General features: G+C 32.2%; 1 protein-coding gene across 1 annotated transcript; it reads right to left on the reverse strand.

The window, feature by feature from the left end:
• Positions 1 to 139: 139 nt before the first annotated feature.
• On the reverse strand, positions 140 to 27,292 carry LOC143049960 (lysine-specific histone demethylase 1A-like). Its single transcript, XM_076223740.1, has 17 exons — positions 27,135 to 27,292; positions 25,445 to 25,676; positions 23,825 to 23,958; positions 21,927 to 22,005; positions 19,082 to 19,174; positions 18,320 to 18,426; positions 17,570 to 17,651; positions 16,634 to 16,728; positions 13,852 to 13,994; positions 12,755 to 12,845; positions 11,208 to 11,342; positions 10,564 to 10,637; positions 7,081 to 7,229; positions 5,227 to 5,322; positions 3,449 to 3,651; positions 2,061 to 2,385; positions 140 to 522 (listed from the first exon to the last, which is right to left on the reverse strand). The coding sequence occupies exons 1-17, from the start codon at positions 27,219 to 27,221 to the stop codon at positions 308 to 310; spliced, it is 2,340 nt and encodes a 779-aa protein (XP_076079855.1). The 5' UTR covers positions 27,222 to 27,292; the 3' UTR covers positions 140 to 307.
• Between the last annotated feature and the right edge of the window lie 421 nt (positions 27,293 to 27,713).

Below are 27,713 nucleotides of genomic sequence, written 5' to 3' on the forward strand. Positions count from 1 at the left end.
TTTTTCATTGTCAATTGTACCACATCGCTATACTTTTATACAATTTCTACCACTGGCTGTTTATGCAAGGTAAGACAAGTACAAAAAGAGAATGAAAGAATCTGATGATATAGTAACTATATTACATAATTCATGTAGCTTGATTGTTTATCTCTTTAATCTGACATACAATAGTACATGTACAACAAACACGATAACAAATACATGATCTGTATTGCAGTGACTCACAAACATCAGATCCGTGAAACCTCATCCATGAACACATGTTGCTGCCTAATAAATCCCAAATGTTCTTTTGCTTGTTTGATCATGATTTTGCACCCTCTGTTTTCATTGATGGTAGTGTGTAAGGAGCTCCTAAGAATTGATCTGCTATCCTGCCTGCTTCTCTCAGTGCACTCATAAATGCTCCATGTACCGTTGCAGGATAATTTCGTATTGTATGTTCTCCAGCAAAGAATAGTCGAGGGAGTGTACCAGCTTGTGGGGATACAGGTGTTGCCATTAGATCATAGTCATTTCCTGAGGGAAAAATCAATAAAAAATCTTAAATTGTTAATTTTAATTTTAGGCATCAAATTTTGGAAGAATAATACATAAGTGTTGTACAATTAGTGTTTTTGTTCTAGAAAACTAGTTCTGAAATATAAGTTTAACTAAGTTCTGGAACATTGACCAATGAAGAATGATTAAAGTACTATTCAGACAGAAAGCAATAATATCTTAATTTTGTGTATTTTTCATTTTTTGTTATAACTTTTCACATATGATGATACTCCCTGAGATATAAAGCTATTGGTTAAAACTAAACATTAACCAAATCATAGGCAAAATAGCTATAAACAGATTATTAATGGTCTTTCTAATTCAGTGATGTTTCTCAGAGGCATCTCATCTCAGGCCTGTTGCCCTTCCATGAAATTTTAGCTGAGATACAACCTTTTTATTTGAAAAACCATTGATAATCTAATTGCATATGATATTCTTTTGTGAAGATAAGAACTTTTCAGCAGTTATTGTCTGAGAATTACCTTCAATAAACATGATAAACAATAGCAAATACTAAAAAATTAATCAAGTATCAATCTCATTATGTCATTTGAGGCTCTGTCTGTCATTGAAATAAAAAAAAAAGGTTACTTGATTAGGGGTCATCCATAATTGTCAACCATTTTCCAAAGTGTACAAAACGTACACTTTTTCAGACCCCCCACCCTCCCTCAAAAAGTGTACATCAACCATTTTCAGATTTCAAGACAAGAATCAATCATTCTTAATATAAAGAAGATCCTGTCTATTATAGTTTAGTTTAATATAGAAATTTGCATTGAAAATAAACTGAAACATATCTGACTGTTTTATTTGATGACATCTATCTGTGATGCTTGTGTTTCGTCAGAATAAAGAGTATAAAGATACCATTTTGTTGTTTTGATAATGTACAATTTCACGTAATTTTCAAACGCATAGATGATAAATAGCTTCATTGCTGTAATAATGCGGAAACAAAAAAAATTCCAGATATAAACAAAAAAGCTTACGGTAAAAATGTTGATTTTTTAACCCCCTCCCACAAGTGTACGTTTTGTACACTTTGGAAAATGGTTGACAATTATGGATGACCCCTTAGGCAAAAGAGAGTTTGCTCACATCTTTTTAAATGATTCGCTTCTTTCGACAACAAAATGTATAAGTAATCTCTATTCAAAATTTATTTGGATTTAAAAATGTACTTCTGATCAGTATCAGATACTTAGAAATAATTGCTGTACCCATATATTGAAAATTTTACCTATTATGTCTGTTTTGTTTATGCATCATTTTAAATATAATGGAATTTGATGCAACTGTCATACAAGTGAGAGGTTAGCTAGCCATAAAACCAGGTTCAATTGACCATTTTCTACATTTGAAAATGCCTGTACCAAGTCAGGAAAATGACAGTTGTTGTCCATACGTTTGATGTGTTTTATGATTTAATTTTGCCATTTGATTAGGGACTTTCCGTTTTGAATTTTCCTCGGAGTTCAGTATTTTTGTGATTTTACTTTTTATCTTACCAGATGAACCAGCTGCCACATAGGAATAAGATCCCCTGGACCAGGGATCAGCTCTCCATCTGGTTACCAGTGTCTCCTTTGGCTGTGGTACTGCATTATTACCAAAGATTCCCTTTAATACTGCAATAGATCTCCCTACAATGACATCATCACTGACATTTTCCATAATGGCTGCTGCTTCACCAGCAACCAAGGCTAGTAAAACTGGTGCCTTATACAGATTCCAGAACAGGAAAAGTTCTCCCCGACTGGCTGTTGTACTACCAACATGTCCAAATAAATTAGCACTAGGGTCCCAGAATACTCGATCAAAACAAAGCACCACCTATGAAATACATCAAAGATATGATTATCTTTGAGATAATTTTTTGAAGAGATTTTAAATTCTCATACATGTTTTCATAAAAGATATCAACAAAACAAATGTATCAATTTTCAACCACATTTTTTCATGTTAAGGCCATTATAGCAGTTTGTTTTGTTCATTATTGAAGGACTTACAGTGACCTGTAATAACACTTATTTGAACTCTAGGGGATAGTTGTATAATTGGCCATAATACCACATCCAGTGGCGTAGCTTGCATGTATGCTCAGATGCTCAAGCATCCACATCATTTGGACAAAAAAATATTTTTTAAAATAAATATATAATGCCAAGAGTTGGCAGCATAATTTATACACATGGTGGTATCTGAATGTAACAAGGGTGAGGATGTGAGAAAAGCGTCCAATTATTTCCGAAGCAGTATGTGTGGTTTTTCCTTCATGTAAACAAGATGGACGAATTGCATAAAAGTCATGAAAGTGTTCTCAACTCTTTCGTAAAAATCTACTTCGTAGCGCGTCGTCGACCTGCGGACAAGTTTGGTCTGAAATTGATCCAAGCGGAGCTCTGTCATAGCGATGTTACTAGTTTTAAAAAAATCTGAAACATCATATCCTGATATCGTTTCCTGTGGTACGAAAGACGATGTGATAAAAACTCTGCTTGTAATGGAGTGTTATCATTCTTGGGGTTATAATTAAATACCCTTTTCCATTTTGGTACAATAATAATGTTATTTTCAATAGGATATCAGAGTTCCAATGTCCCCTGCATCTGACATATTTTATGTATCCAAAATACAGGAGCAAAAACTAAAAGCAAGTTTGTTTTTTTTTCTTTTCTTTTTTTTATTTATATCTCGAGAGAAATAAAAGCTTCAAAACAATTACTATGGGATTTCCATTTTAATTTTCTGCATAAAAAAGTTTTAAAAAAATTTCGTCTCTGAACAATTTGTTATATTTTAGAATGTTCCTAGGCATACTTTAGTTGTTGTTCAGCATGTTAATCCTCAGGACAGAGGTATGAAAATATTCCAGATAACTATTTATCAGACTTACTTTATTTAGGTTACCGAACCCCATTCTCTGTAAAGCTGCTGATTTCCACTCTGGTAATGCTGGCTGGAACTGAACACTGTTTAGACTGTTACCCCTTAAACATTCCTTCAGTACTCCTAATGGTAGGGTACATAACACAGCATCACCTTTCAGTGTCTGAGAATTTGTGTTGTTTTTAGCATTGCTAACTGTTACTTCTACTCCTAAAATTAAAAAATAAAAATACATCAGTTAACTGCTAGTAGTCTGTTGGTATTTATGTATCATTGTCATTTTATTTATTTTCTTTTGTTACATCTTTTGACATCGGACTCAGACTTCTCATGTTTAACCCCGCTGCAATTTTGAGCCTGTTCCAAGTCAGGAGCCTCTGGCCTTTGTTAGTCTTGTATGATTTTTAATTTTAGTTTCTTGTGTATAATTCGGAGTTTAGTATGACGTCCATTATCACTGTACTAGTATACATATTATTAGGGGCCAGCTGAAGGACACCTACGGGTGCAGGAATTCTCGCTACATTGAAGACCCATTGGTGGCCTTCGGCTGTTGTCTGCTCTATGGTCGGGTTGTTGTCACTTTGACACATTCCCCATTTCCTTTCTCAATTTTATGAATGAATAAGGGTATCATCAGGGTCAGATCATAAATACCCATGCCATGTAAAACAAGTAACCTTTTGATTCTGTTTGGTCAATTAATTTTCCTTGTCAGTTTTTCAAAAAATCAAGTTGATTCATATTGTTATCATAGTTTTTATATCATTTTTTAACAAACAAACAGTTTTAACTCCATGCTTATATAAATAAACAAATTCACGAAATCCATAACTGTTTTATTAATATTAAAAATAACTGTATTAAAGTCATATGAAACCGCAAATTTAAAAAAAATGATGCATGTTTTTTAGAACTAAATGGATAGTTTTCATTAATTAAACTTATGTATATTTACTTTTTTCTTAAGAAAATTCTTTATATTTTCCTCATGTAGAAGAAGTTTACTTTTTTTAATTGCTTGCTTCCAGGAAGCTGAAATATTTTCTGTATGCAAGTGACGTTAGCCTGACCCTTCTCGTAAAACTCCAGTGATCACAATAGGCATAGATCTTTCATTGAAATTAACTATTATCTGATTGTACATGTTATACACATGCTCAATATCCATGCTTCTTTTTTGGTTGTTTACTATAAAGTGACAATTGGTAAACTTCTGCTTCAAAACACAGCAATTAATTAGCTGCCATATTTTAACAATATAACAGACAAAAAAAAAAAAATTGACGATTATACAATATGTTTGGGTAAGAAATGATAAGATCCTGCACAGAAAACTAAGTTAATGATATATACATGTATTGTTTTAAGAATTGGATAGACATTATATTTCACCAGTCACTCATTTCATATGACTTTGATATGAATTGCAATTTTATTATAAAAATTCAAATTTCAATGAATTAAATAATCTTGAGTATTATTATAATTATTGTGTAGCAGTTTCAAAATAAAAAGATTCAGCAGACATTAGATAATTTGCACTGCGTTTATTTCTTCATTTCAAATTAGTTACTAAATAGGAAAATGGAAATTTAGATAAACAATTTATTCATTTAATTAAAAGTGCAATGAATTAAGAAAATAATAAAGAAATTTAAAAAAAGATTAATAAGAAGGAGTTTAGATTTCAAATTTGTTAGTAAAATACTAGTAAAAGAATATCATATTCTCATAGGAACCTGCACATGTAACAAATTAGACATTTTTCGAGTTGATACAAACCTGAGGGTGTGTACACCACTTTCCTGACGGCTGTATTCAGTTTTATATCTAAACCTTCTGACAAAGCCACTGGAACACAGGAATATCCATTTCTCACTAAAGATAAAAAAAATTATAAATAAATGAGAAACACCAATGAAAGAAAATAACACAATCCACAAGCTTGGATTTACTGTGCTCTAAACTAATAAATAGAGAATAATACATGGCAAAATCCGTATCATATGTCGTATCATCCCGAGACATCAATATCAGCCCAAGGGCCTTTAGGCCCGAGGGATGATATTGGTCGAGGGTGATACGGCATGTGATACGGATTTTGCCATGTATTATACGCTTTATCATATATTTCAACAGAAGAGTATTATATATATGAACTGTTTTCTGATCCCGATAGATTAGCACTGGGTTACCTTCAGTTCTGCTTTTGTCTTGGTTCAAAGCCTTAAAATAACTGCTTATACAAAGCACCTGGGTTACCTTACCATTTGCCTGCTGCTGTTTTAAAAATATTTTGTTTATTATTGTATTTATTTGAGTGTTTTGTATTTTTTATAGTTGCATTTAGTGTGCCAAAAAATATGCAAACTTGATGTTCGTGACGTCACATACAATATCAAAATTTGACGTTCGTGACGTTACATACCAAACAATGACGTCATTAAAAAAATGACCTATTTTGAGGAAATTTTTTCTTAAGCAAAAAAAAAACAAAAAACTTTATGTAAAAAAAAAAAAAAAAAAAAAAAAAAGGTATGCGATACGGGTTTTACCATGCGATACGGGGTATGCGATACGGGTTTAGCTATGCGATACGGGGTATGCGATACAGGGTAGGTGATACAGACTGGAAAAACAACCTTTATTAGATATACAAAATAGCTGTATTTTGTACTAAATATATGATAAATGTCAATATCTTAATCTTTAGAAATTTGTGTCTGACATTGATCCCAACTATCTCCTTTCATTGATATCTAACAATTTCTAGACTGATTGAAACCTATAGCTAAGATGATAATTAGGTATATCAAAAATATAAAAATATATTTAATTTTCTTTAACAATTGCATGTACATGCATCAATGAATCAATTGTTTACCATAAAAAGTTTAAGTCACATTGGGATTTTTATTTTCAACTTATGATTTTTTTGTGTCCCCCTCTCTCTTCTGTCATTTTTTGTAGAATTCTTTTTTAAGTTTTTAAGTTACCCTCAAATTGTAAATTCTGAGTGAACATGTACATTCATGATATCTGACATTAGAATTTAAAATTTGAAAACACATTATATGGACCTACAATAGCCATTTCAATGTCATCATGTTTCCAATGTATGAAAGAGCTCTAGTTGGATTCAGTTTACATATGACAAGTGTAAAAGATTGAAACGCTATATTGTTATTGGACAAAAGTCTTACAATCAACCAGTTGTAGAAAACATGAATAATTGGTCAATTGAATGGCCAAAAAACTCAATATGTCTATCTGAGATAGCCCTATATTTTGATGTTATACTATTGTTTAAAAGGGAGACTGCCCTTAGTCAGGAATCTGATGTTCAGTGGTTGTCGTCTGTTTATGTGGTTCATAAGTGTTTCTCGCTTCTCATTTTTTATACAGATTACACCTTTTTTCATGTTTGAAGGGTTTTACACTAGTAATTTTTGGGGCCCTTTATAGCTTGCTGTTTGGTGTGAGCCCAGGCTCTGTGTTGAAGGCCGTACCTTGACCTATAATGGTTTACTTTTATAAATGGTGACTTGGATGGAGAGTTGTCTCATTGGCACTCATACCACATCTTCCTATATCTAAAAATATCTAAACAATATTTATTTTGTTCAAAATTTTTACCTGTTAAATGACTGCCAGAAAATTCAAAGTCATCATCTTGGTCCCAATGTTTTAAAGATAGTAATGTCAGTGGTGTAGCATTGGCAAATTCTAAATTAGCAAAATGCCAGTCTAAGATCTGTCTGTCTCTTGTTGATAAATATACATCACTGAAATAACAAATATTCATTTCAGTTTGAAACACAGTGTAGGTCAGACACAAATTCTTGCTAAATGAATGAGTTCAACAACATGGGGTGCAAATTTTGTCCTATTACCAATGTGGGACACACAATATTGGGCCATAAAAAAGAATAGGTTTGTTTGCCCAAACGCTACCTACCCAGAAAAAAACTGCCTACTCAAATTCTTTTATTGTCCTGATTTTAAGAAGTTTTTTTTAATCAGATAGGCATGAAGACTAATAAACACCCGATACTTCAATTTCTCTTTTTGAAAAAAAAAAAGAAAATGCCTACCTACCTACCCACTGTCTCAACCTTTGGGTAGGGTTTGGGCAAACCAAAATATTTTTAATTGTGGCCTTGCTTAATGCCTGTTCTTGTTTTATTTATTGATAATGCCAACAAAAAAAGTAATTGACAATATAAATACTTTTATTTTTGATTATAACAAAGTTTCTCTTCTTAATTAAGAGACCACCTTGGATATGAATGTAGAAAATAAAAATATCCTTTGAATCATGTAAAATACCTATCCCATATCACTGATTTTGCATGTACAGTACATAATTGTTCGTTTAAATAAACCTTTAGTTTAAACATATTTATTTATAGTGGATTAGGAAACAAGTTTTGCAACTTATATTAATCCCTTTCCACTTTGCGGGTGCGAGTGCTGTTTTGTAGCAGCATTAGCCTACTCTTTTTCGAAATCTACAAGGGTGTCTTTAACGTGCAAGAGATATGACTCTCTCTTAACACGGGTCCGCCATTTATCGTCCCCTTTTGACAGACTATCATCGTTTCCTGGAGACCATACTGGCAAATGGTGTCAAGGGAGAGCCGAAAATTCAGTTCCTAAAATTTTCATCCCAGACGGGAATCGAACCAGGAACCTTTGTGTTAGTAGTCCGATGCACTGACCACTACACCATGGCTAAACCTTTAAAATAGACATACTCGTTGAATACCAATTTTCATGGTTTTTCTTGTGTAAATATGAACCATGAATTCAAATGTTCAACAATTTAAATATTTTCTTTAGATTTTGTATGCAGAGATTGGCAAAACCATGAAATAAATTACCCACCAAAAAGGAAGTTTTCCTCAATCAACAAAAATTGATACCAAAAAAAATAAATGAATCCACAGTAATTAGTTTATTCATCCCTTGCATTGTCGTATTCTTAAGCAGATACAGACTTCAGACTGTAACCAGGTGCTCCGCAGGGCACAGCTTTATACGACCGCAGAGGTCGATCCCTGAACAGTTGGGGCAAGTATGGACAAAACATTCAAGTGTGATACAGCTCTGAATTTGGATTGTGATCAAATTTTTGACATTACATGGGTTTTTTACACAAAACAAATGTCAAGATTTTACAAATCAATTAAAGATTTCTTCTTCAAACTTATTTAAATCTAAAATTAAATAGTTGACACAGCAAAAGTTTCTGACACAGAATGAATGTGGTCTAATGAACTAATGAACTTAAAATTTTTTTTTTGCCTTTGAGCAATTCAATATGCTGTTGAATATTAATCCTCTCAAAAAAATGTTTTAAGAAATTTTCTTTTTATTTATGAAATCTGAAATGAGAAAAATTTAACACCCCCCAATTTTTTTCACATCCCCGTTTCCCTTTTTCCAAAACTGATATCAATTCAAATTTCTAATGGAGTTTGCAACAATAACTACACTTTTAAATACATCATAAAATATTAAAATGTAAAATAAAGTGCTTGTTATCACTGAATGGTAAAGATTGGTTGGTAGTAAAAGTGAATATACATTGTTTATTGTATAAAACAATAAAAAAAACTTCATCAGCAACATTTGATATTGGCAAATTTCCAATGAAGTTATTTACATAAAGTTATTGGCAAATAAAAATAGAAAATGACTTCATAGTCATGTCTGGCAAATGTCCAACATACATTATCTAAAAACATTTTAGATAAGATAAGGAAAAAAAGCTTCATCAGCAACATTTTATATTGGCAAATTTCCAATGAAGTTATTTACATAAAGTTATTGGCAAATAAAAATAGAAAATGACATCATAGTCATGTCTGGCAAATTTCCAACATATATTATCAACTACTATTCTATACAAAGAAAGATAACTCCAATTGAAAATTAATTGCTATTGCACAATATTGTGCAATTAGATATTTCTTGCTATTGTGCAATACTGTGCAATTGAAAATTTCTTGCTATTGCACAATACTTGATATGGAATCCTGATTTGGACCAACTTGAAAACTGGGCCCATTATCAAAAATCAAAGTACATGTTTAGATAAAGCATATCAAATAAGCCCAAGAATTTAATTTTTGTTAAAATCAAACTTAGTTTAATTTTGTACCCTTTAGACCTTAATGTAGACCAATTTGAAAACTGGACCAAAAATTAAGAATCTACATACACAGTTAGATTTGGCATATCAAAGAACCCATTTATTCAATTTTTGATGAAATCAAACAAAGTTTAATTTTGGACCCCCATTTGGACCAACTTGAAAACTAGGCCAATAATTAAAAATCTAAGTACATTTTTAAATTCAGCATATCAAAGAACCCCAAGGATTCGATTTTTGTTAAAATCCAACTAAGATTAATTTTGGACCCTTTGGACCTTAATGTAGACCAATTTGAAAACAGGACCAAAAATTAAGAATCTACATACATAGTTAGATTCAGCATATCAAAGAACCCCAATTATTCAATTTTTGATGAAATCACACAAAGTTCAATTTTGGACCCTTTGGGCCCCTTATTCCTAAACTGTTGGGACCAAAACTTCCAAAATCAAGCCCAACCTTCCTTTTATGGTCATAAACCTTGTGTTTAAATTTCATAGATTTCTATTTACTTATACTAAAGTTATGGTGCAAAAACCAAGAATAATGCTTATTTGGGCCCTTAATTCCTAAACTGTTGGAACCAAAACTCCCAAAACCAATCCCAACCGTCCTTTTGTGTTCATAAACCTTGTGTCAAAATTTCATAGATTTCTATTCACTTAAACTAAAGTTATAGTGCGAAAACCAAGAAAATGCTTATTTGGGCCCTTTTTGGCCCCTAATTCCTAAAATGTTGGGACCAAAATTCCCAAAATCAATCCCAACCTTCCTTTTGTGGTCATAAACCTTGTGTTAAAATTTCATTGATTTCTATTCACTTTTACTAAAGTTAGAGTGCGAAAACTAAAAGTATTCGGACGACGACGACGCAGGACGACGACGCCAAAGTGATAGCAATATACGACCAAAAAATTAAAATTTTTACGGTCGTATAAAAACTTGATAATAATTCATACCTAGGAGGGTTGGCTTCTAACTCATGTAGTTTATCTTCCAATTCCTTCTGTTGAGCTTGTAACTGATCATACTCCTACAAATCAATGTAAGTATGTTCATTGTATCACCTATACAAATTATATAAATAACATAAAAGCAAAAAAAATATTAAGAATGCAGACATAGTTTTATTTTTTGATATATAATCTGGTTTACTTTTCTAGTACCAGTATTTGAAATTTAGCACCAAAGATCACCCCAGGTCCTTTGTTTCGTTTTTTTTGCATTTTTTTTTATCACTAAGTCTTTAGATTACTATGTTACTGTAGGTTGTTGTTTGTCTTTTTCTCTTTTTTTGCCTTGGCATTGTCAGTTCCTTTACTACTTATGACTGAGTTCAGAGCTTGTTTGGGGGTGGACAATACATAGTATCTTTATTGTAATTTTGTATTTATCAACCTTCATTATTTCCAAAATATAGTGATCTTATCGAAACAAAATGTTTTCAGAGCTGAAAAATTTGTTCATATTAAACAAGTATCCCATTTAACATTACTCAAGAATATCTAGTCAAAGGATCAGATTTAAAAGTTCTGTGAGAACAGGTTTCCAGTTTATTAGTTCCACTTCAGACGAATTCACTATAACATCAAAATATACAAACCTTGCATGATGCATCTAAATCCCTGAGTTTACTCTTGACAAGGAATTCTGCTGTTATATCACGTGGGGGTTTAACTTCAGAAGCTTCTTTCCATTGTCTATGTAGTTCTTCTATTTTATCTTTCAGTGACAACATCTATTAAAATAGTAACATTTTTCAGTTTTGTTTTAAGATCTTTAAGCTTAAGTCAAGCACTAAGATGTAAAAAAGGCATATACAAAAAAAGTAGGTGCTCATGCATTTTTTTAAATAAATCTGAGAACTGAAATTTCATATACTGTAAAAGTACTTCAATTCGTGGGTATCAATTTTCATGGTTTGAGCAACATTGACATGTTCGTGGGCTTTTAAATTCGTGGATTATAGTTTTCTAGGAAAAAAAATTGAAAGCCATTATAATTAGAAACAAAGGTTAGAAATTGTCTGCATTTAAGGAAATTGCAAAGTTATCATTGACCTGTGTAAATCATAGTGATTACACTAATTCAGCCGAGATTGAGTGATCAACAGATTGAAGACCATCAAAGGTGTTAATTAGGCTATAAACATGTCACCTAAAGAAAACAGTATCATAAACAAATGCTTTAAACGTATTATTGTACAATAATACTACGAGGATATAAAATGAACACTTTATCAAAGCATATCAATACGGGAAATCTGCATTTTTTTATGAGAATTAAAAGATAAAAAGTTGTACAGTTTAGGTTATTAAAGATTAAATGGGTATACTCCTGTCTGAAGTTGTAGTTCATAGTGTGTTTGCCCTGTGACTACTAGTATAGTATTCTTAGATTTGGCAATATTCAATACATTCTCTACATTATCATATCATCAGTCAAACCTGCATTGTGATCTTTCCATGTCTTGATTTTGTCAACGGTTGTTATATTTCGTTGGACACTTAAATTCGTGGATAAAGTCATAAAAGTACTTTCACAGTAAATGGGTAAAAACAAACACTATTTTTTTTCTTGTTGTTTGTTGACATTTCAATAAAATATATTAAACAATTTTTCTTTCAAAACACTTAAGATTTTGTTCTTAAGGTTTTTCCGATATTTCTAGATTAATAAAAGTCAATTAAGCTAAATCTATCTTTAATGTGTCACATATTGATTTATTGTGTATGAGACACATATTTACAAAAATAAACATATTTGTAATTTTAAAATATTAATAACATAAAGTTTTCTATAGGAAAGATGAAGATGGATTGTTTGAAGGAATTAAAATTGTTACTACAAACAAGGATTTAATTCATTTTTATAATTTTGGTATTTCATTTAATCAAACCAGGTCACAATTGTGTCAAAAACAATAACTAGATGATCTGATGACAGGAATATGAAAATAAATGATATAGAATCAAAGTGTGGCAAACACCACATTCTGAAGATTTTCACCTTTGCACAATTTTAGTCTGTTGGTAGATCGCTGTCTTATTGGTAATTATACCACATGTCCTTATTTTCAAACAGATTAACCCTGTATTTTAAATGTTAACTTTGAACACTGATAATATATCCCATTAAAAAGCACTGTACCTGGTTCTGAGTCTTCTTTAACTTTTCCTGCATTTCTATGATATTTGTTTGATGTTCACACTGCTTTACTTTCACATGTTTTTCTTGCATTCTGAAAGGAAAAATAAACATTAATACACTAATAATTTTTTGGGCTCTTTATAGCCTGCTGTTCAATGTGAGTCAATGCTCTGTGTTGAAGAACGTACTTTGACGGTTATTGTTGTTCACACAATAATTTACAATAACAATATGTTTTGTTTTGCTGGCATAAATTATGTAAATATGGGATATTTATACAAGCCCACACCCTCCTTCTGAGAAAATTGCACTCCATTTTTCTTGAGGTTTTAAACAGATATATCATGTTAAGGAGGAGTATTTGCGAAAAATACCAGTCGAGAGAATGTTAAATTTCACGAGCCGTAAGGCGAGGGAAATTCATTCTCAAGACTGGTATTTTTTGCAAATACCCCTCAAGAACATGATATATCTGTTTAATTACACCGAATGTTAATGTATTAAAACGCATTGATGATCGTGACGTTACAAGCGTCCAGTCGAATAGAGTATTTTTTGGCAAATACCACGGCAAAGAGGGTAGAAAAGGCAAATCCTTTTGGCAAATACCCCGGCGGAGTTAAAAAATGAACGATATTCGTTTGATAACAGTGAATTGGTGAAAAATACACTGGCTATCAACCAATCAAAACCCAGGATTCTTACATAAGGTGTAATTATTATGAGTGGAACCCTTCATCCAAATTTGAAGGAAAACAGACAAAATTAAGGGGATATCCTGTCAACAACATTGATAAAATGAATGGCAAAAACATATTACCCCTTATTGAAGTCAACATAATACACTATAATAAATAAGACTATATTAAAAAAAATGCCACATAAAATACTGTGGATGCAGTAATATTCATTGGATACCAATTTTGTGGATTTCGTGACGACAGGGGAACCCCAAATTTAAATGTTCAACGAATTACAAATTTTGTATGCAGACTTTACCCAAACCACATGATTTAATATCCACGAAAATGCAAGTTATCCTCAATCCAAGAAAATTGATACCCACGAAGATAAATGAATCCACAGATCTAACTAACCTGATGACTACTTCTAATGCCTGTCCAAGGGATGCTGGTTTTCCATTTACCAAATTAAATTCCATCTGATGTGATAAATATGATGTAGCCTCTAAAAGTCGGTTAAATTCTCTTTCTACCATTTCATCCTTATCTTTTGGCACCTAGAAATGTACAAGGCAAATTATGTACTTATATATAAAAACTATGAAAACAGTAATTCATGTTAGAAAACTAAATCTATTTTGGCAATATCTTTCATAAGTCATATTGCAATGCTGATTTTTGCACTGATAATATTTAGTGAATATTTTTTTTTTACATCTTTCTAAAACTGTATACCATAAATGTACCAGGTGCACATAAATTCCCTGTTGCTAATGTTGTGTAAATTACAGACAAACAGGGTGACTGCCACTAAGAGACTAGAGGCTCTAAAGAGCCTGTGTCGCTCACCTTGGTCTATGTGCATATTAAACAAAGGACACAAATGGATTCATGACAAAATTGTATTTTGGTGATGGTGATGTGTTTGAAGTTCTTACTTTATTGAACGATTTTGCTTCTTACAATTATATCTATAATGAACTTTGTCCATTAGTAACAGAGAACTATATTTGGTAAAAATTTACATAAATTTACCAAATTAATGAAAATTGTTAAAAATTGACTATAAAGGGCAATAACTCCTTAAGGGGTCAATTGACCATTTAGGTCATGTTGACTTATTTGTAGATCTTACTTTGCTGAACATTATTGCTGTTTACAGTTTATCGCTATTTATAATAGTATTCAAGATAACCAAAAACAGCAAAATTTCTTTAAAAATTACCAATTGGAGGGCAGCAACCCAACAACCAGTTGTCCAATTCATCTGAAAAATTCAGAGCAGAAAGATATTGACTTGATTAACAATTTAACTCCTTGTCAGATTTGCTCTAAATGCTTTGGTTTCATAGTTATAAGCCAAAAACTGCATTTTACCCCTATGTTCTATTTTTAGCCGTGGCGGCCATCTTGGTTGAATGGCCAGGTCATCGAACACATTTTTCAAACTAGATACCCCAAAGATGATTGGGGCCTAGTAGTTTCAGTGGAGATTTTTGTAAAAGATTACTTAAGATTTATGAAAAATGGTTAAAAATTGACTATAAAGGGCAATAACTCCTAAAGGGGACAACTGACCATTTCGGTCATGTTGACTTATTTGTAAATCTAACTTGTCTGAACATTATTGCTGTTTACAGTTTATCTTTATCTATAATAATATTCAAGATAATAACCAAAAACAGCAAAATTTCCTCAAAATTACCAATTCAGGGGCAGCAACCCAACAACAGGTTGACCGATGCAACTGAAAATTTCAGGGCAGATAGAAATTGACCTGATATATTTTTTTCCCATGTCAGATTTCCTCAAAATGCTTTGGTTTTTGAGTTATAAGCCAAAAACTGCATTTTACCCCTATGTTCTATTTTTAGCCGTGGCGGCCCTTTTGGTTGGTTGACCAGGTCACGCCACACATTTTTTAAACTATGTACCCCAAAGATGATTGTGGCCAAGTTTGGATTAAATTGGCCCAGTAGTTTCACAGGAGAAGATTTTTGTAAAAGATTACTTTAATTTACGAAAAATGGTTAAAAATTGACTATAAAGGGCAATAACTCCTAAACGGGTCAACTGACCATTTTGGTCATGTTGACTTATTTGTTGATCTTACTTTGCTGAACATTATTGCTGTTTACAGTTTATCTCTATCTATAATAATATTCAAGATAATAACCAAAAACAGCAAAATTTCCTCAAAATTACCAATTCAGGGGCAGCAACCCAACAACCGATTGACCGATTCATCTGAAAATTTCAGGGCAGATAGATGTTGACCTGATAAATATTTTTACCCCATGTCGGATTTGCTCTAAATGCTTTGGTTTTTGAGTTAAAAGCCAAAAACTGCATTTTACCCCTATGTTCTATTTTTAGCCGTGGCGGCCATTTTGGTTGGTTGACGGGGTCACGCCACACATTTTTTAAACTAGATACCCCTATGATGATTTTGGCCAAGTTTGGTTAAATTTGGCCCAGTAGTTTCAGAGGAGAAGATTTTTGTAAAAGTTAACGACGCCGGACGACGACGACGACGCCGGACGCCGGACGCCAAGTGATGAGAAAAGCTCACTTGGCCCTTTGGGCCAGGTGAGCTAACAAGAAGGATAACCCTATAATGTTTACCTTGGCATGTGTTACAAATTGAATACTATATATTCAATTTGTAACACATGCCAAAGTAAACTTATATCGGTGCTGATTGTCCAACAATTAGCAAAATAAACACAATACAGGCTATTATTTCAACTTAGTATTATTTTTAATCATGGAATTTGCATAATTTCTTGTGCTTGAAAATTTTAGTAAATTCCATGTTTATTCTGTATTTCAATGATTTGTGCTGCGCATAACACTTTCTATTACATAGAAGATAGCACATTTTCAATAGAATGTACTGTGTGGCGCACAACACTATGCAACAAACATTGTATGGAAAGTGTTAAGAGCTGCTCACAACATTATTATACAGAATATACATTAAAAATTTCAAGCACAAGAATTTATGCAAGTACAGTCTTCTGAATTTACAGGATGCATTACACAGAGTAACAACTGTTTCTGTATTTTATTGACTGACTTTATCAATACATATTTTGAAAAATATCAAATGACCAGAATTAATGTCTTCTTATATGTCTTTCCTTTTTCATTACTAAACAGAAGAAAAATGTCAAAATTACTCTTGCCGACTTACAGTTCCACCACTGGTTTCATACAAAGGACATTTCTGTTTAATTTTATGTAGTTCCATGTTGATTTGTCGACTTAATACTGTAACTGGGTTACCACCTAGAAAATAAGGTTATTAAAAATTGAATAAATTTATCTAAATGGTTAAAAATAACAATCACGACAATGAAATAGCAAAAAACATTCTCCTACAAGTGCCTCTTGCTCTTGCTCAGGTGGGTTTTATTTTGGTATTTCTCTTTTGCTACTTTACTACTGATGTTTGCCTTATCTGTACATAATTAGCTCTCAGAAAAAATAAATTAAATTTCTGATTTCTTTTCCTAATTTTTCCCCTCTTGATAAATCTTAATACTTTTGTAGTTCAAATCTTTAAAAAATCACCAGTCACGATGTTGATAATTGTATCATCTTTTTTCATATCCCTATGATACTTAGGGCTATTCCAGAAAAAAATGTATGGGGGGGGTTGGGGGTTGGAAGGCACATTGTAAAATAATACATGGGTGATGGGTATCAGAGCAACTTTTCACACTATAATGCACTATAATTCTCAATTACAATTGTCTGGGTGGCGGGTGCTGACAAAAACTGCCTTCCAACCCCCCCATACATTTTTTTCTGGAATAGCCCTTACTTCAAATCAAATCTTTTAAAAGAACCTGTCACAATTAAGATTAACCACATCTTGTTCTTTTCCATATATATATAGCAGCATAAAGTTAAAGCAGCAAATTAAACTCTATGGAATTATCACCAGCATAACTTTAATACAAGATATTTGCCATGAATAAAAATTACCAAATAACTCAGGCATGTCCTGAAATCATGAACCACATTTCTTAATTATCATAAAAAAAAAATCCATATAAGTAGAAGTACCATTATACATGTACAATAAAATCTATAAATATGAACATTAACAAGAATACATAGTCACCTAGTCCAGTAACAACCATGGCCCCTAAATCAGCAACATAGTTCCCTTTACGGAATGTAGCAATTCTACCACCAACTCTATCCTACAAAAATTTCAAAATACATTTTTAATTTTGTATGAAAATATGAAGCTAACAAATCTATTTCAAAGATACAGGAACTATTTGTGTACACAATGAAAAGCATTTTTCAACACTTATATTTTTTTTACATAATCATTACAAAATTACTTTCCCAAAATTGCCTGCCTGATATGGTCATTATTAAACATTTTACAAAAAATCAAGTATTCAGGCAAGAAATATGAAGCTCCTCATATAAGTAAGAGATCATGCATACATGTAGCCTTCAGTTTATTGGTTTTTTTTTATCTGTGATAATAGTATTATAGTGTTCACTTTTATAAATTTGATGGATAATTCCTCTTTTAAAGTCACTAAATGGTATTTTAAACATATAACAATATGTGAAGATCAGAAAAATGCTTCAACGTAAGGCATGTTTGACTTTTAATAAAATTAGACCAAACAATAAATGGGTAATACATATATGACAAGAGAGTATTAATTTGTGTTATTTGCATGTCTGCAAATTAATGTTTGCTTTGCATCACATCCGTAAAATCTATTCCTCCCTACTGTATTTTTTGTTGTTAATTAGTACTCATCATAAACATGAATGAAATACTTGCTACTGGACACTACACAAAAACAGCCCATTAATGATTAAGATAAGCATAGTTTAAACCTACTCTAGCCTCTAAAACTACAACTTCCATTCCAAAGGACATTAGTTGTCTGGCAGCTGCTAAACCAGCGATGCCAGCTCCTATAATAATCACTCTTCCATGCTTCTTAGCTACAAAAAATACATATAGTTTTTTAAATACATTTTCTAAATTTATTTTAAAAATCCTATGTTATAATTGATTACGAAATCTGTACATATGTATGTGATGTACAATACTTGCTGATATACAGTACACTTCAGTACAACAGGTTAATTGCCAATTTTCTAGATGAGAGTTGTCTCCCATTTTCATTTGCAAATTTGTTGTCATATATTTCAACTTAGTTTTCATTCATTTTATTCAAGGTGGTACCTAACACTACAGGGAGATAACTCTGTAAAGTCAGCTAAATGTTTTTATTACGTTGTGCTGTATAGGGAATATTAAGTTTCTTAATGATAAAAATTGGTGTTTGTCAAACTGCTATATAACCAGTGTATTTTTTCTGACAAAACGGTTGGTTGAAAATTTTTGCAATTTTTATATTTTTGTTAAAGGGTCAAAGTAAATACTTTGTCAAAATTTAATTAAAATTAAACGAGCCAAATTAATTTTAGTGAAAGTGTTAGGTACCACCTTAAACTAAAGTAAAAAGAAACTCGCAGAATATTTTCTAGATGAATTGAATTAAGATGATTTATTTCAGACGACAATACAAATGCATAAACACCAGCATACAAAATGACAAAAAGAGTTTCATTTTTTTCAATCTTTCAAACTTACAAGGTAATGGCTTCAATCTTTTAAACACTCCAAAGTTGATGAATCCAAATCTTTCAAGGTAAGCATGTACTCTCATTACCAGTGGACCGTCACCTACAATATTTATACAAATTCAGTAAAACCTGTCTAAGCTGAACTTCATCAGGACTTAAGATTTCATTACGATTTTGGCAGGTTTCGGTTTAATCAGGTTGACAACATAACATTTGATTTGACTGGACTTATAAACTATTTTTGTCCATCTAATGAGTTAAGCCTTTTTCACTTGATTTTTATAGTTCGTTCTTATGTTGTACTGTTATACCACTGTCCCAGGTTAGGGGGAGGGTTGGGATCCCGCTAACATGTTTAACCCCGCCACATTATTTATGTATGTGCCTGTCCCAAGTCAGGAGCCTGTAATTCAGTGGTTGTCGTTTGTTTATGTGTTACATATTTGTTTTTCTTTCATTTTTTTACATAAATAAGCCCGTTAGTTTTCTCGTTTTAATTGTTTTACAATGTGTTATCGGGGCCTTTTATAGCTCACTATGCGGTATGGGCTTTGCTCATTGTTGAAAGCCGTACGGTGATCTATAGTTGCTAATGTCTGTGTCATTTTGGTCTTTTGTGGATAGTTGTCTCATTGGCAATCATACCACATCTTCTTTTTTATACTTGGTTTAGACAGGTTTTTGGTTTAAGCAAGATTCAGTTTAGACAGGTTTCACTGTATACATTAAATATGTTAAATACAAAAACATTTTTTTCTTAGTACATTGGAATACAATTCTTTTGTATGTAAACAGCAGTAAAAAAAATATTTTCATTTCAGTATTTATTTTGTTTTAACCCTTAGACTGCTACGCGCGACTATTGTCGTTCCGATAAGACAGTCCGCTACTGCTACTCGCGACTATAGTCGTTTTCCGTACTCGTTTGTTTACACAGTTACCATGGAATGGGCGGAGTCAATATTCATGAGATTGCGGCAGTTTCGACTTGTATGGATCCTGATTGGCTTAAAATCTGCGTTCTTTCGAGTGTCTCTTGACTTTTAATCAGGTATAAGCGATAAACCGAAAGTGAAAAAAGTGACAAAATGGCGGACACTGTTTGGAGAAATGGCCAACACGTTCAGAAGTATTTCAATGATAACGATTTAACAGCGGCGGACGATTAAAAGGATTTGGACGAGAACCGAAGATATAATAAACAGAAATGGAAGTATTCTATCAAAACTGCAAACAGAAGACTTTTAAAGCGAGAATTACAGGGATTCCCAGACATTGTTCAAAATGGATGACATGAAACAGGATTTGCGATGTTTATCATTTCGCCTTTCAAATGTGAATCAATATTGACTAACATAGATAGACCCGAACTTTAAGTTTGTCAAGATTATATATTGATGAAAGCTTTAAAAATGAACTTGTCGTGTAAATATATTTGTACATGGAAGTAAAAGTCGGCGCAGTGAAAGTTGGAGGAAAATACCGGAAAATATTTGCATAAAAAAGGCCCTTGGTCTGAGAAGAAACTTATTTTTTTGATAATCACAATGGAACTTAGTTCTTAAAAGAGATTTTAAACTATATTGGTTCAATTCTGAAGTCATGGATACTTTTACATTGATGGATCGTTTAATAAAACATGAAAAAATAAGTTTACCTTTGTTTACCTATTTTCGCACCTGTACAGGTAAAACATGACCAGAGACTCACACAAAAATAAAATAAATTAAAAATACAGAATCTAACAATACTTTTTTATATAACTTTTATCGATGAATATTCAATATTTACAAAGATACAGCAATTGTAAGTGAACATGTTTATTTCATCAGTGATTAAAATTTTACTCAGCATTACACAAAAGTACAATAGAAATGAATGCAGCAGTCTAAGGGTTAACAATGTCCTTTATTTTTTTGTATAGTACATTTTCAATAAGTTCAGCATACTCTGCAGTACATTACTCTTTGGAGCCTCTGCCTTTGGAAATACAGATTTGTTCTTTGTCAGATTGAAAATAATGACTATTAATGAGTTTAAAACTTGTTATGATTATAAGTAATAATCAACTGATTTCTTACAATCTCTACCTTTTCTACCTATGGCAATAAATTTACTGTTATACAGATAGTTAGGTGGTACAGTTTTGAGCTTTATGTACATTTTTGTTAGGTTGTATAATTAAAGGGTTCTCGTTAAGGATTTTTGAAGGCGAGTGCAGGGACTCGTCATTTTTAGCCATGGTGAGTCCAACAGCAAGGAGAAGATATTGTATTGCAATATAATGTAATATTTAAGTCTCAATGGCCTAACAAAGCAATGAAATGACATTAAATTCAGATTACTTTTAAACTTTTGCTATAAAATGATGATATTTGTATTTAACTGTGTTTAGTTTATACATGTTATACAAAATATTTCTATCTTGATGCATCTGTGATCTGTGGACCCACTAGTTTTGAAAATGATGAGTCCAGACATTTGATGAGTCCAGGACTCATGGACTTGCCTTAGTAAGAACCCTGAATTATCAGCTGATGTTCTATTTGCGGACATAAGGTATTCTAAATGAAGTATTTTTTTTTCCATTTCACAGTGAGGCCTTGAACCCAGTGCAATAAAAAAAAACAAAAAAAACTCTACTACAACAAGGATGTGATATGCTGCAGTAAATAAATTATTGAGAATGGAAACCAAAATGTTTCAAAGAGATAACAACCTGACCAAAGAGCAGATATGTCCTATATATAGTTTTTTTTGTGTGTGATATAACGTTGTTTTCTTGTTCAAAACACTTAAAAATAGTGAAGCCTCAAATATGGATAATTGTTAATGTATACATTATTACTTACTATTATATGGAGGTTCTATCTGAGGAAGTGCATTCTCGAATGTGACTTGTTGTTTTGGATTATCTAACCACAACTGGAGCTGTAATGGAAATGCAATATTTTTTATAAATACAACTTTAAACAGCACTTACTTTTTTTTGTAAAATTTCAATGAGGCATTTTTACCGATAAATTTATTTTCCAATAAAATGTAAATGGGGTATGTGTCCATGGGACACAGATGATGCCCACGCTTGCATAATAGGAAGTACACCACTAATTCATGGTCCCATTTCTTTCTATGTTAAATTCCTCCGTTTCAAGCAGACACACCGCTTTTGTTTTAAGTTCAAATAAAGTGGCAATCATTGCAATTCAAAGCAACAATTTATGGTGTCTTGTACCAAAAAAATCAACATACCTTTAATGGCATATAAGAAAGAACTGGTCTGGTCCCGGAACTTCGGATGTACCAAAACAGGTACTTCAGATCTGACAAACAGACAAAATGTACCCTCTTTTTAAAATTTGGTGCAGTTCTTTTAATATTCAAAATTAAAAGTCCAAAAGTGTTCTACTTCAGCTTTCATTTGATACCAAAAATACCTAAATATTCTACATATTTTGAAAGTTACACTCATGCGTAGGAACTATTTTGTGTTAAATATGTACCACTTTCTGGTGTGTGCTTTTTGGCCAGGACCGAATTAATGGTGTTACAATAAACCATTATGAAGTGACATAACATAAGAACAGTGACGGTGAAAAAACAAGTGAAACTGCGAGCTACTGCTCACTGATGATACCCCCGCCGCAAGTGGATAATATTAATAGTGTAAAAATATGCAAGTGTTCGGTAAACAGGAAGTTGTCGAGTGATGAATCTGAAAACGCATCACACGGTATAGCTGACTTATATAAATCCTGAAACCAAATTTCAGAAATCCTTGTATTGTAGTTCCTGAGAAAAATGTGACGAAAATTTACAACTCAAGGCTATCATGTGTAAAATCATACAAGTGTTCGGTAAACAGGAAGTTATCAAGTGATCAATCTGAAAACGCATTACACTGTATAGCTGACTTAGATAAACCCTGAAACCAAATTTCAGAAATCCTTGTATTGTAGTTCCTGAGAAAAATGCAACGAAAAATATTCATGGGACGGACGGACAGACAGAGGTAAAACAGTATACCCCCCTTTTTTAAAGCGGGGGTATAAACAGTGACGCTTCTCTCATTTGTGGTAATAAGAATTGTGTAAAAGTTTCATAACATTTGGTTGAGGTAAACTAAAGTTAGAAAACAGAAACCAATTTTGGGATGTATGGACAATAGCCATGACGAGAGTAAAACTTAATGCCCCCACTCCACAAACAAGTTGATCTGGAATCTATTGCTGATCATGATTTATGATAACCCACCCCATATTGGGCATATTAATGGCTACCATTTAAAACAGCATGCTTAATATTGAGAAAGTAAATTTTATTAATTGTTTAAGTTGCAATGTTAAAATAAGAATATTTAAAAAACTGTAACCTGCTAAAATTTGTGTGTTAAAAGTTTAAAACAAAAAAAAACTGTATATATGCAAACAGTACTTTGTGAATGTTTATTAATTGATTTTATTTTGTAATAAATTTTTTATTAAAATTTGATCAATATGATATTTTCAGCTCTTTTTTTCATGGAACTTTAGCTTTTGAAGTACAAAAAAAAATGTTTTAGTATACAGTGTCAAATATTTGTCATTTTTATTTTAATTTAAAATCATTGTACATGTACAAACTTACTATTCTGTTTCTTCGGTATAAGAAAACTTTCTGTGATTGTGGAGGAATTTGTACAAACTTACTATTCTGTTTCTTCGATATAAGAAAACTTTCTGTGATTGTGGAGGAATTTGTACAAACTTACTATTCTGTTTCTTAGGTATAAGAAAACTTTCTGTGATTGTGGAGGACCTTGTACAATGTCTGGAAAACATGCAGCCTCTTGTGATGTCATCTTATCAAAGGGGACACGACTCTGGAATGCTGCTCCTTCAAGACCTGTAGTAAAATTTATAGATAAATGTTTTTTAAGTTAACCATTATATATCTTAACTTGTACGATTCGCTCGTGTATGTAACAATGTTTTAGATTTTAACGAGAGAAATTTATGTATTACTGAAAAATTATTACACCAGGGTTTTCGATATATCACAAACTAGTAAAAACATTTACTAAATTTTATCATCGGTATAAAGACATCATTCGTAAATATAGCTCAACATGCAGACTTCTAATACGTTCAGGTATTTCACATCCAATTTTTTATGGAAATATTCTTTATAAAGCACAAAGGTGTCAGTATTCACCTCAGAAACTTACAAAACCTTTGAAAAGACTTCTTAAGAAGGGATATAATTACGATACTGTTGTCAAGTCATTTAAGATTGCATATTTTGGCGTTAATATTGAGTCACTGATAAGGTCTTTGCATCGGAACTAAACACATTTATTCTAAAAACAGTTGTTGGCATGACACGGGTTATGTTCTTCTCATATATGTTATGATGGTATGATACTAAACCCCTAACGGGAAGGATTGTGCCTGATGTTCATATGATGAAATCATAATCTTTCAGTCAGTTTAATTGAAGTCTGGAGCTGGCATGTCAGTTAACTGCTAGTAGTCTGTAGTTATTTATGTATTATTGTCATTTTGTTTATTTTCTTTGGTTACATCTTCTGACATCAGACTCGGATTTCTCTTGAACTGAATTTTAATGTGCGTATTGTTATACGTTTACTTTACTACATTGGTTAGGGGGTATAGGGGGAGGGTTGAGATCTCACAAACATGTTTAACCCCGCCACATTTTTGCGCCTGTCCCAAGTCAGGAGCCTCTGGCCGTTGTTAGTCTTGTATTATTTTAATTTTAGTTTCTTGTGTACAATTTGGAAATTAGTATGGCGTTCATTATCACTGGACTAGTATATATTTGTTTAGGGGCCAGCTGAAGGACGCCTCCGGGTGCGGGAATTTCTCGCTACATTGAAGACCTGTTGGTGACCCTCTGCTGTTGTTTTTTGTTTTTTATTTGGTCGGGTTGTTGTCTCTTTGACACATTCCCCATTTCCATTCTCAATTTTACCTAATATAATCTTGAGGAATTCAAGTATTTTTTATTTCAAGACAAACATGACGAAAAATTGACATTTTTGTTAGGATTTGTTAAAGAAGTAGGTTACATAAACTTATATGCAGACAATCGTTTTCACATGTTCAAGAAAAATGTTGAAATAATTTTCAGGTTTTGAAGTTACCGTACAGGGGGTTATTTTCGCTATTGGGTTGTATATAATATATTTTTGCTAATATTCGCGGATAGAATAAAATCAACAAAATAGATTCCGCCAATTTAAAAGTGTACATGCAAAGGTTATTATAAAAACTTTGAATCTGCCAAAATATTTCATTCACCTTATTCAATGAAAATTGTGAAATTTTAAACTCTCGAAACTACCTGCTATACTTAGCACTATAGTTACCTGTAGGGTCGTCATTTTCACTAACATTATCTGGAATTTCTGGATCATTTTCTGATTTAACAGGAGCAGGTTTTTCTACTTTCTCTTTAACTTCTTTCACTTCCTTTACTTCCTTCACTTCTTTCACATCTTTGACTTCTTTCTCCGTTGTTTTGTCTTTCTTTTCTTCTTCCGAGTAATATTCATCTTCTGATATATTAGCTAACTGTTCATCCATTTCTTTGTATTCAACCTAAAATCAAATTCACAAACATACAAAACCTACTAAAAATGTATTATTATCATTATATAGATCTTACATGTATATAACATTTTTGGTTCAAATTTCTCTGCACCAGATTCCCATTTCGATTAATGTCTCGATTAATGTCTCTTTAGTAGGGCTCAGGGTCAAAATATTTGAAAGTTCTAAGCTTAGGCCAAAAAAAACTATATGTCTGTTTCCTGTTTCCCGACCGACCCTGACTCAAACCCCCCGACCCTAGATCTTTTTATTCAAATCCGGAAAAAAATTGTTTCCGGTCCAATCCAGATCTGTATTTAACTATGCCCAAACAATCAAAATGGCTGCTCACAGCACAAATGTGCTACAATTAAGGTTAAAAAAATGTCAGCACTGGGAGGATTATTCAATTAAAGCTTCTTTAAAGGGATTAAATCATTTTGAGGTACAGGACCCTAACCAAACATGACATTTAACCACCTGCAAATAAAAAAAAAACAAAAAAAAACAAAAAAAATCCCGACCTACCGACCCTGATTTATTTGCCTTGGAAGCAGGAAACAGACATATATTTTTTTTTGGCCTTATAAGTTATTACAAACATTAATACCAATTATTTGTAAACATCAAAATTTTGAAAAAGAGACATTCATATCACTTTTGTCTACAGGTAATGGCATGCAAATACAATACACCTGATCGCTATTTGTCCACCATTGCAGGATATCACACAGGTTCCCGTATTAATTTGACGTCATAAAACAAAATATCGGGCGACACAATGAAAAAGTGATTGTGTATGACGTCAAAAGTTCAAGCGGCCGGGTTAGCAATAAGGTGTATTACACACGCCAGGATATTCAATCATTGTAAACAGTGAACACCTGTTGAAAACTGAAGATTGTCATTGATTTCCTTTAATCTTCAATCAATATGCATAAACCATGCAAACATAATTCTTGTCGCTTCTTGTCGCTAAAATTCTTCTTGTCGCTATTTAGTGAGACCGGTGGTATACCAGTATTGCGATCACAAACTACAGGAAAGTTTTCTAATCTGGCAGTTGACATACATGGGTAGGCCTGCTACAAATGATTCCCACAACAAATGAAGGGGTATTATAAAAGACATATGTAAGTTGTCACAAACATCCCTAATCGACCCTAAACTAAGCTTAACGCAGACATGTAAACGAAAATTAAAGGGAGATAATTTGACAGTTTCTGAGCTGATATCTGCATCCAGTTAAGTCTTCAGTACAGGTCTGCTCAATAACTGTTACTCAAGTTTCATTATTGTTTCAATGATTATTTTTGAATTTGTGACAAAGATGCCCTAAATAAGATTTATTACGGTCGGCAAGACCTGAGCGGCTACATGGGGATATGTTTTGCCGTTTTGGACGCATCGTTGCTGTTGTATAATTTACAAAGTATCCTATGCCGGTTCGAAATGTTAGACAATTACTTTTGCTTTTTTTCGTCTACTTGCTCTTCTGCTATTGTCGCTGTCTTCGTCTTCTTCTGTGTTCAATGATTTCTTTTTATCATCCATATCCCAAATGAGAGTAGATAAAAAAAAAAATGCTACAAACACAAACAACAAAAGAATCGGAACCGGAAATGAAAAATTTGCGTTCTGATAAATAACGTAGCTGACAGTTGCGTTCTAAAAAAATAGTGTAATATCTCTGTAAAGTAATTGTTCGGTACGCGATGAACAATTTTATATAAATGATAAATAATTATTTATTTTCATGAGTTTACACAGTTGTTTTTATCGTATACCAAAAAATAAAAATAAAAAATGTAATATTTAAATTAAAGCCAGATAAAAATTGTATAAATTAAAAACAAAGAAAAATTGTAAAAATTGAAAATACGAAAATATATGACCAAAAACAACTTTGAACAAGAAATATTTTGTTAATCTATGTTTTGACAAAAAAATATCCACATAAATTTATTTTGAAACATTTACCAGGCATGCGCTTGAAAGTAAACATCAGTACGTTGATGGTTTTCTGTAACAAAAGAAGGAGAAGTA

The sequence above is a fragment of the Mytilus galloprovincialis genome, chromosome 10 (genome assembly GCF_965363235.1).
Source record: "Mytilus galloprovincialis chromosome 10, xbMytGall1.hap1.1, whole genome shotgun sequence".
Lineage (NCBI taxonomy): Eukaryota > Metazoa > Mollusca > Bivalvia > Mytilida > Mytilidae > Mytilus > Mytilus galloprovincialis.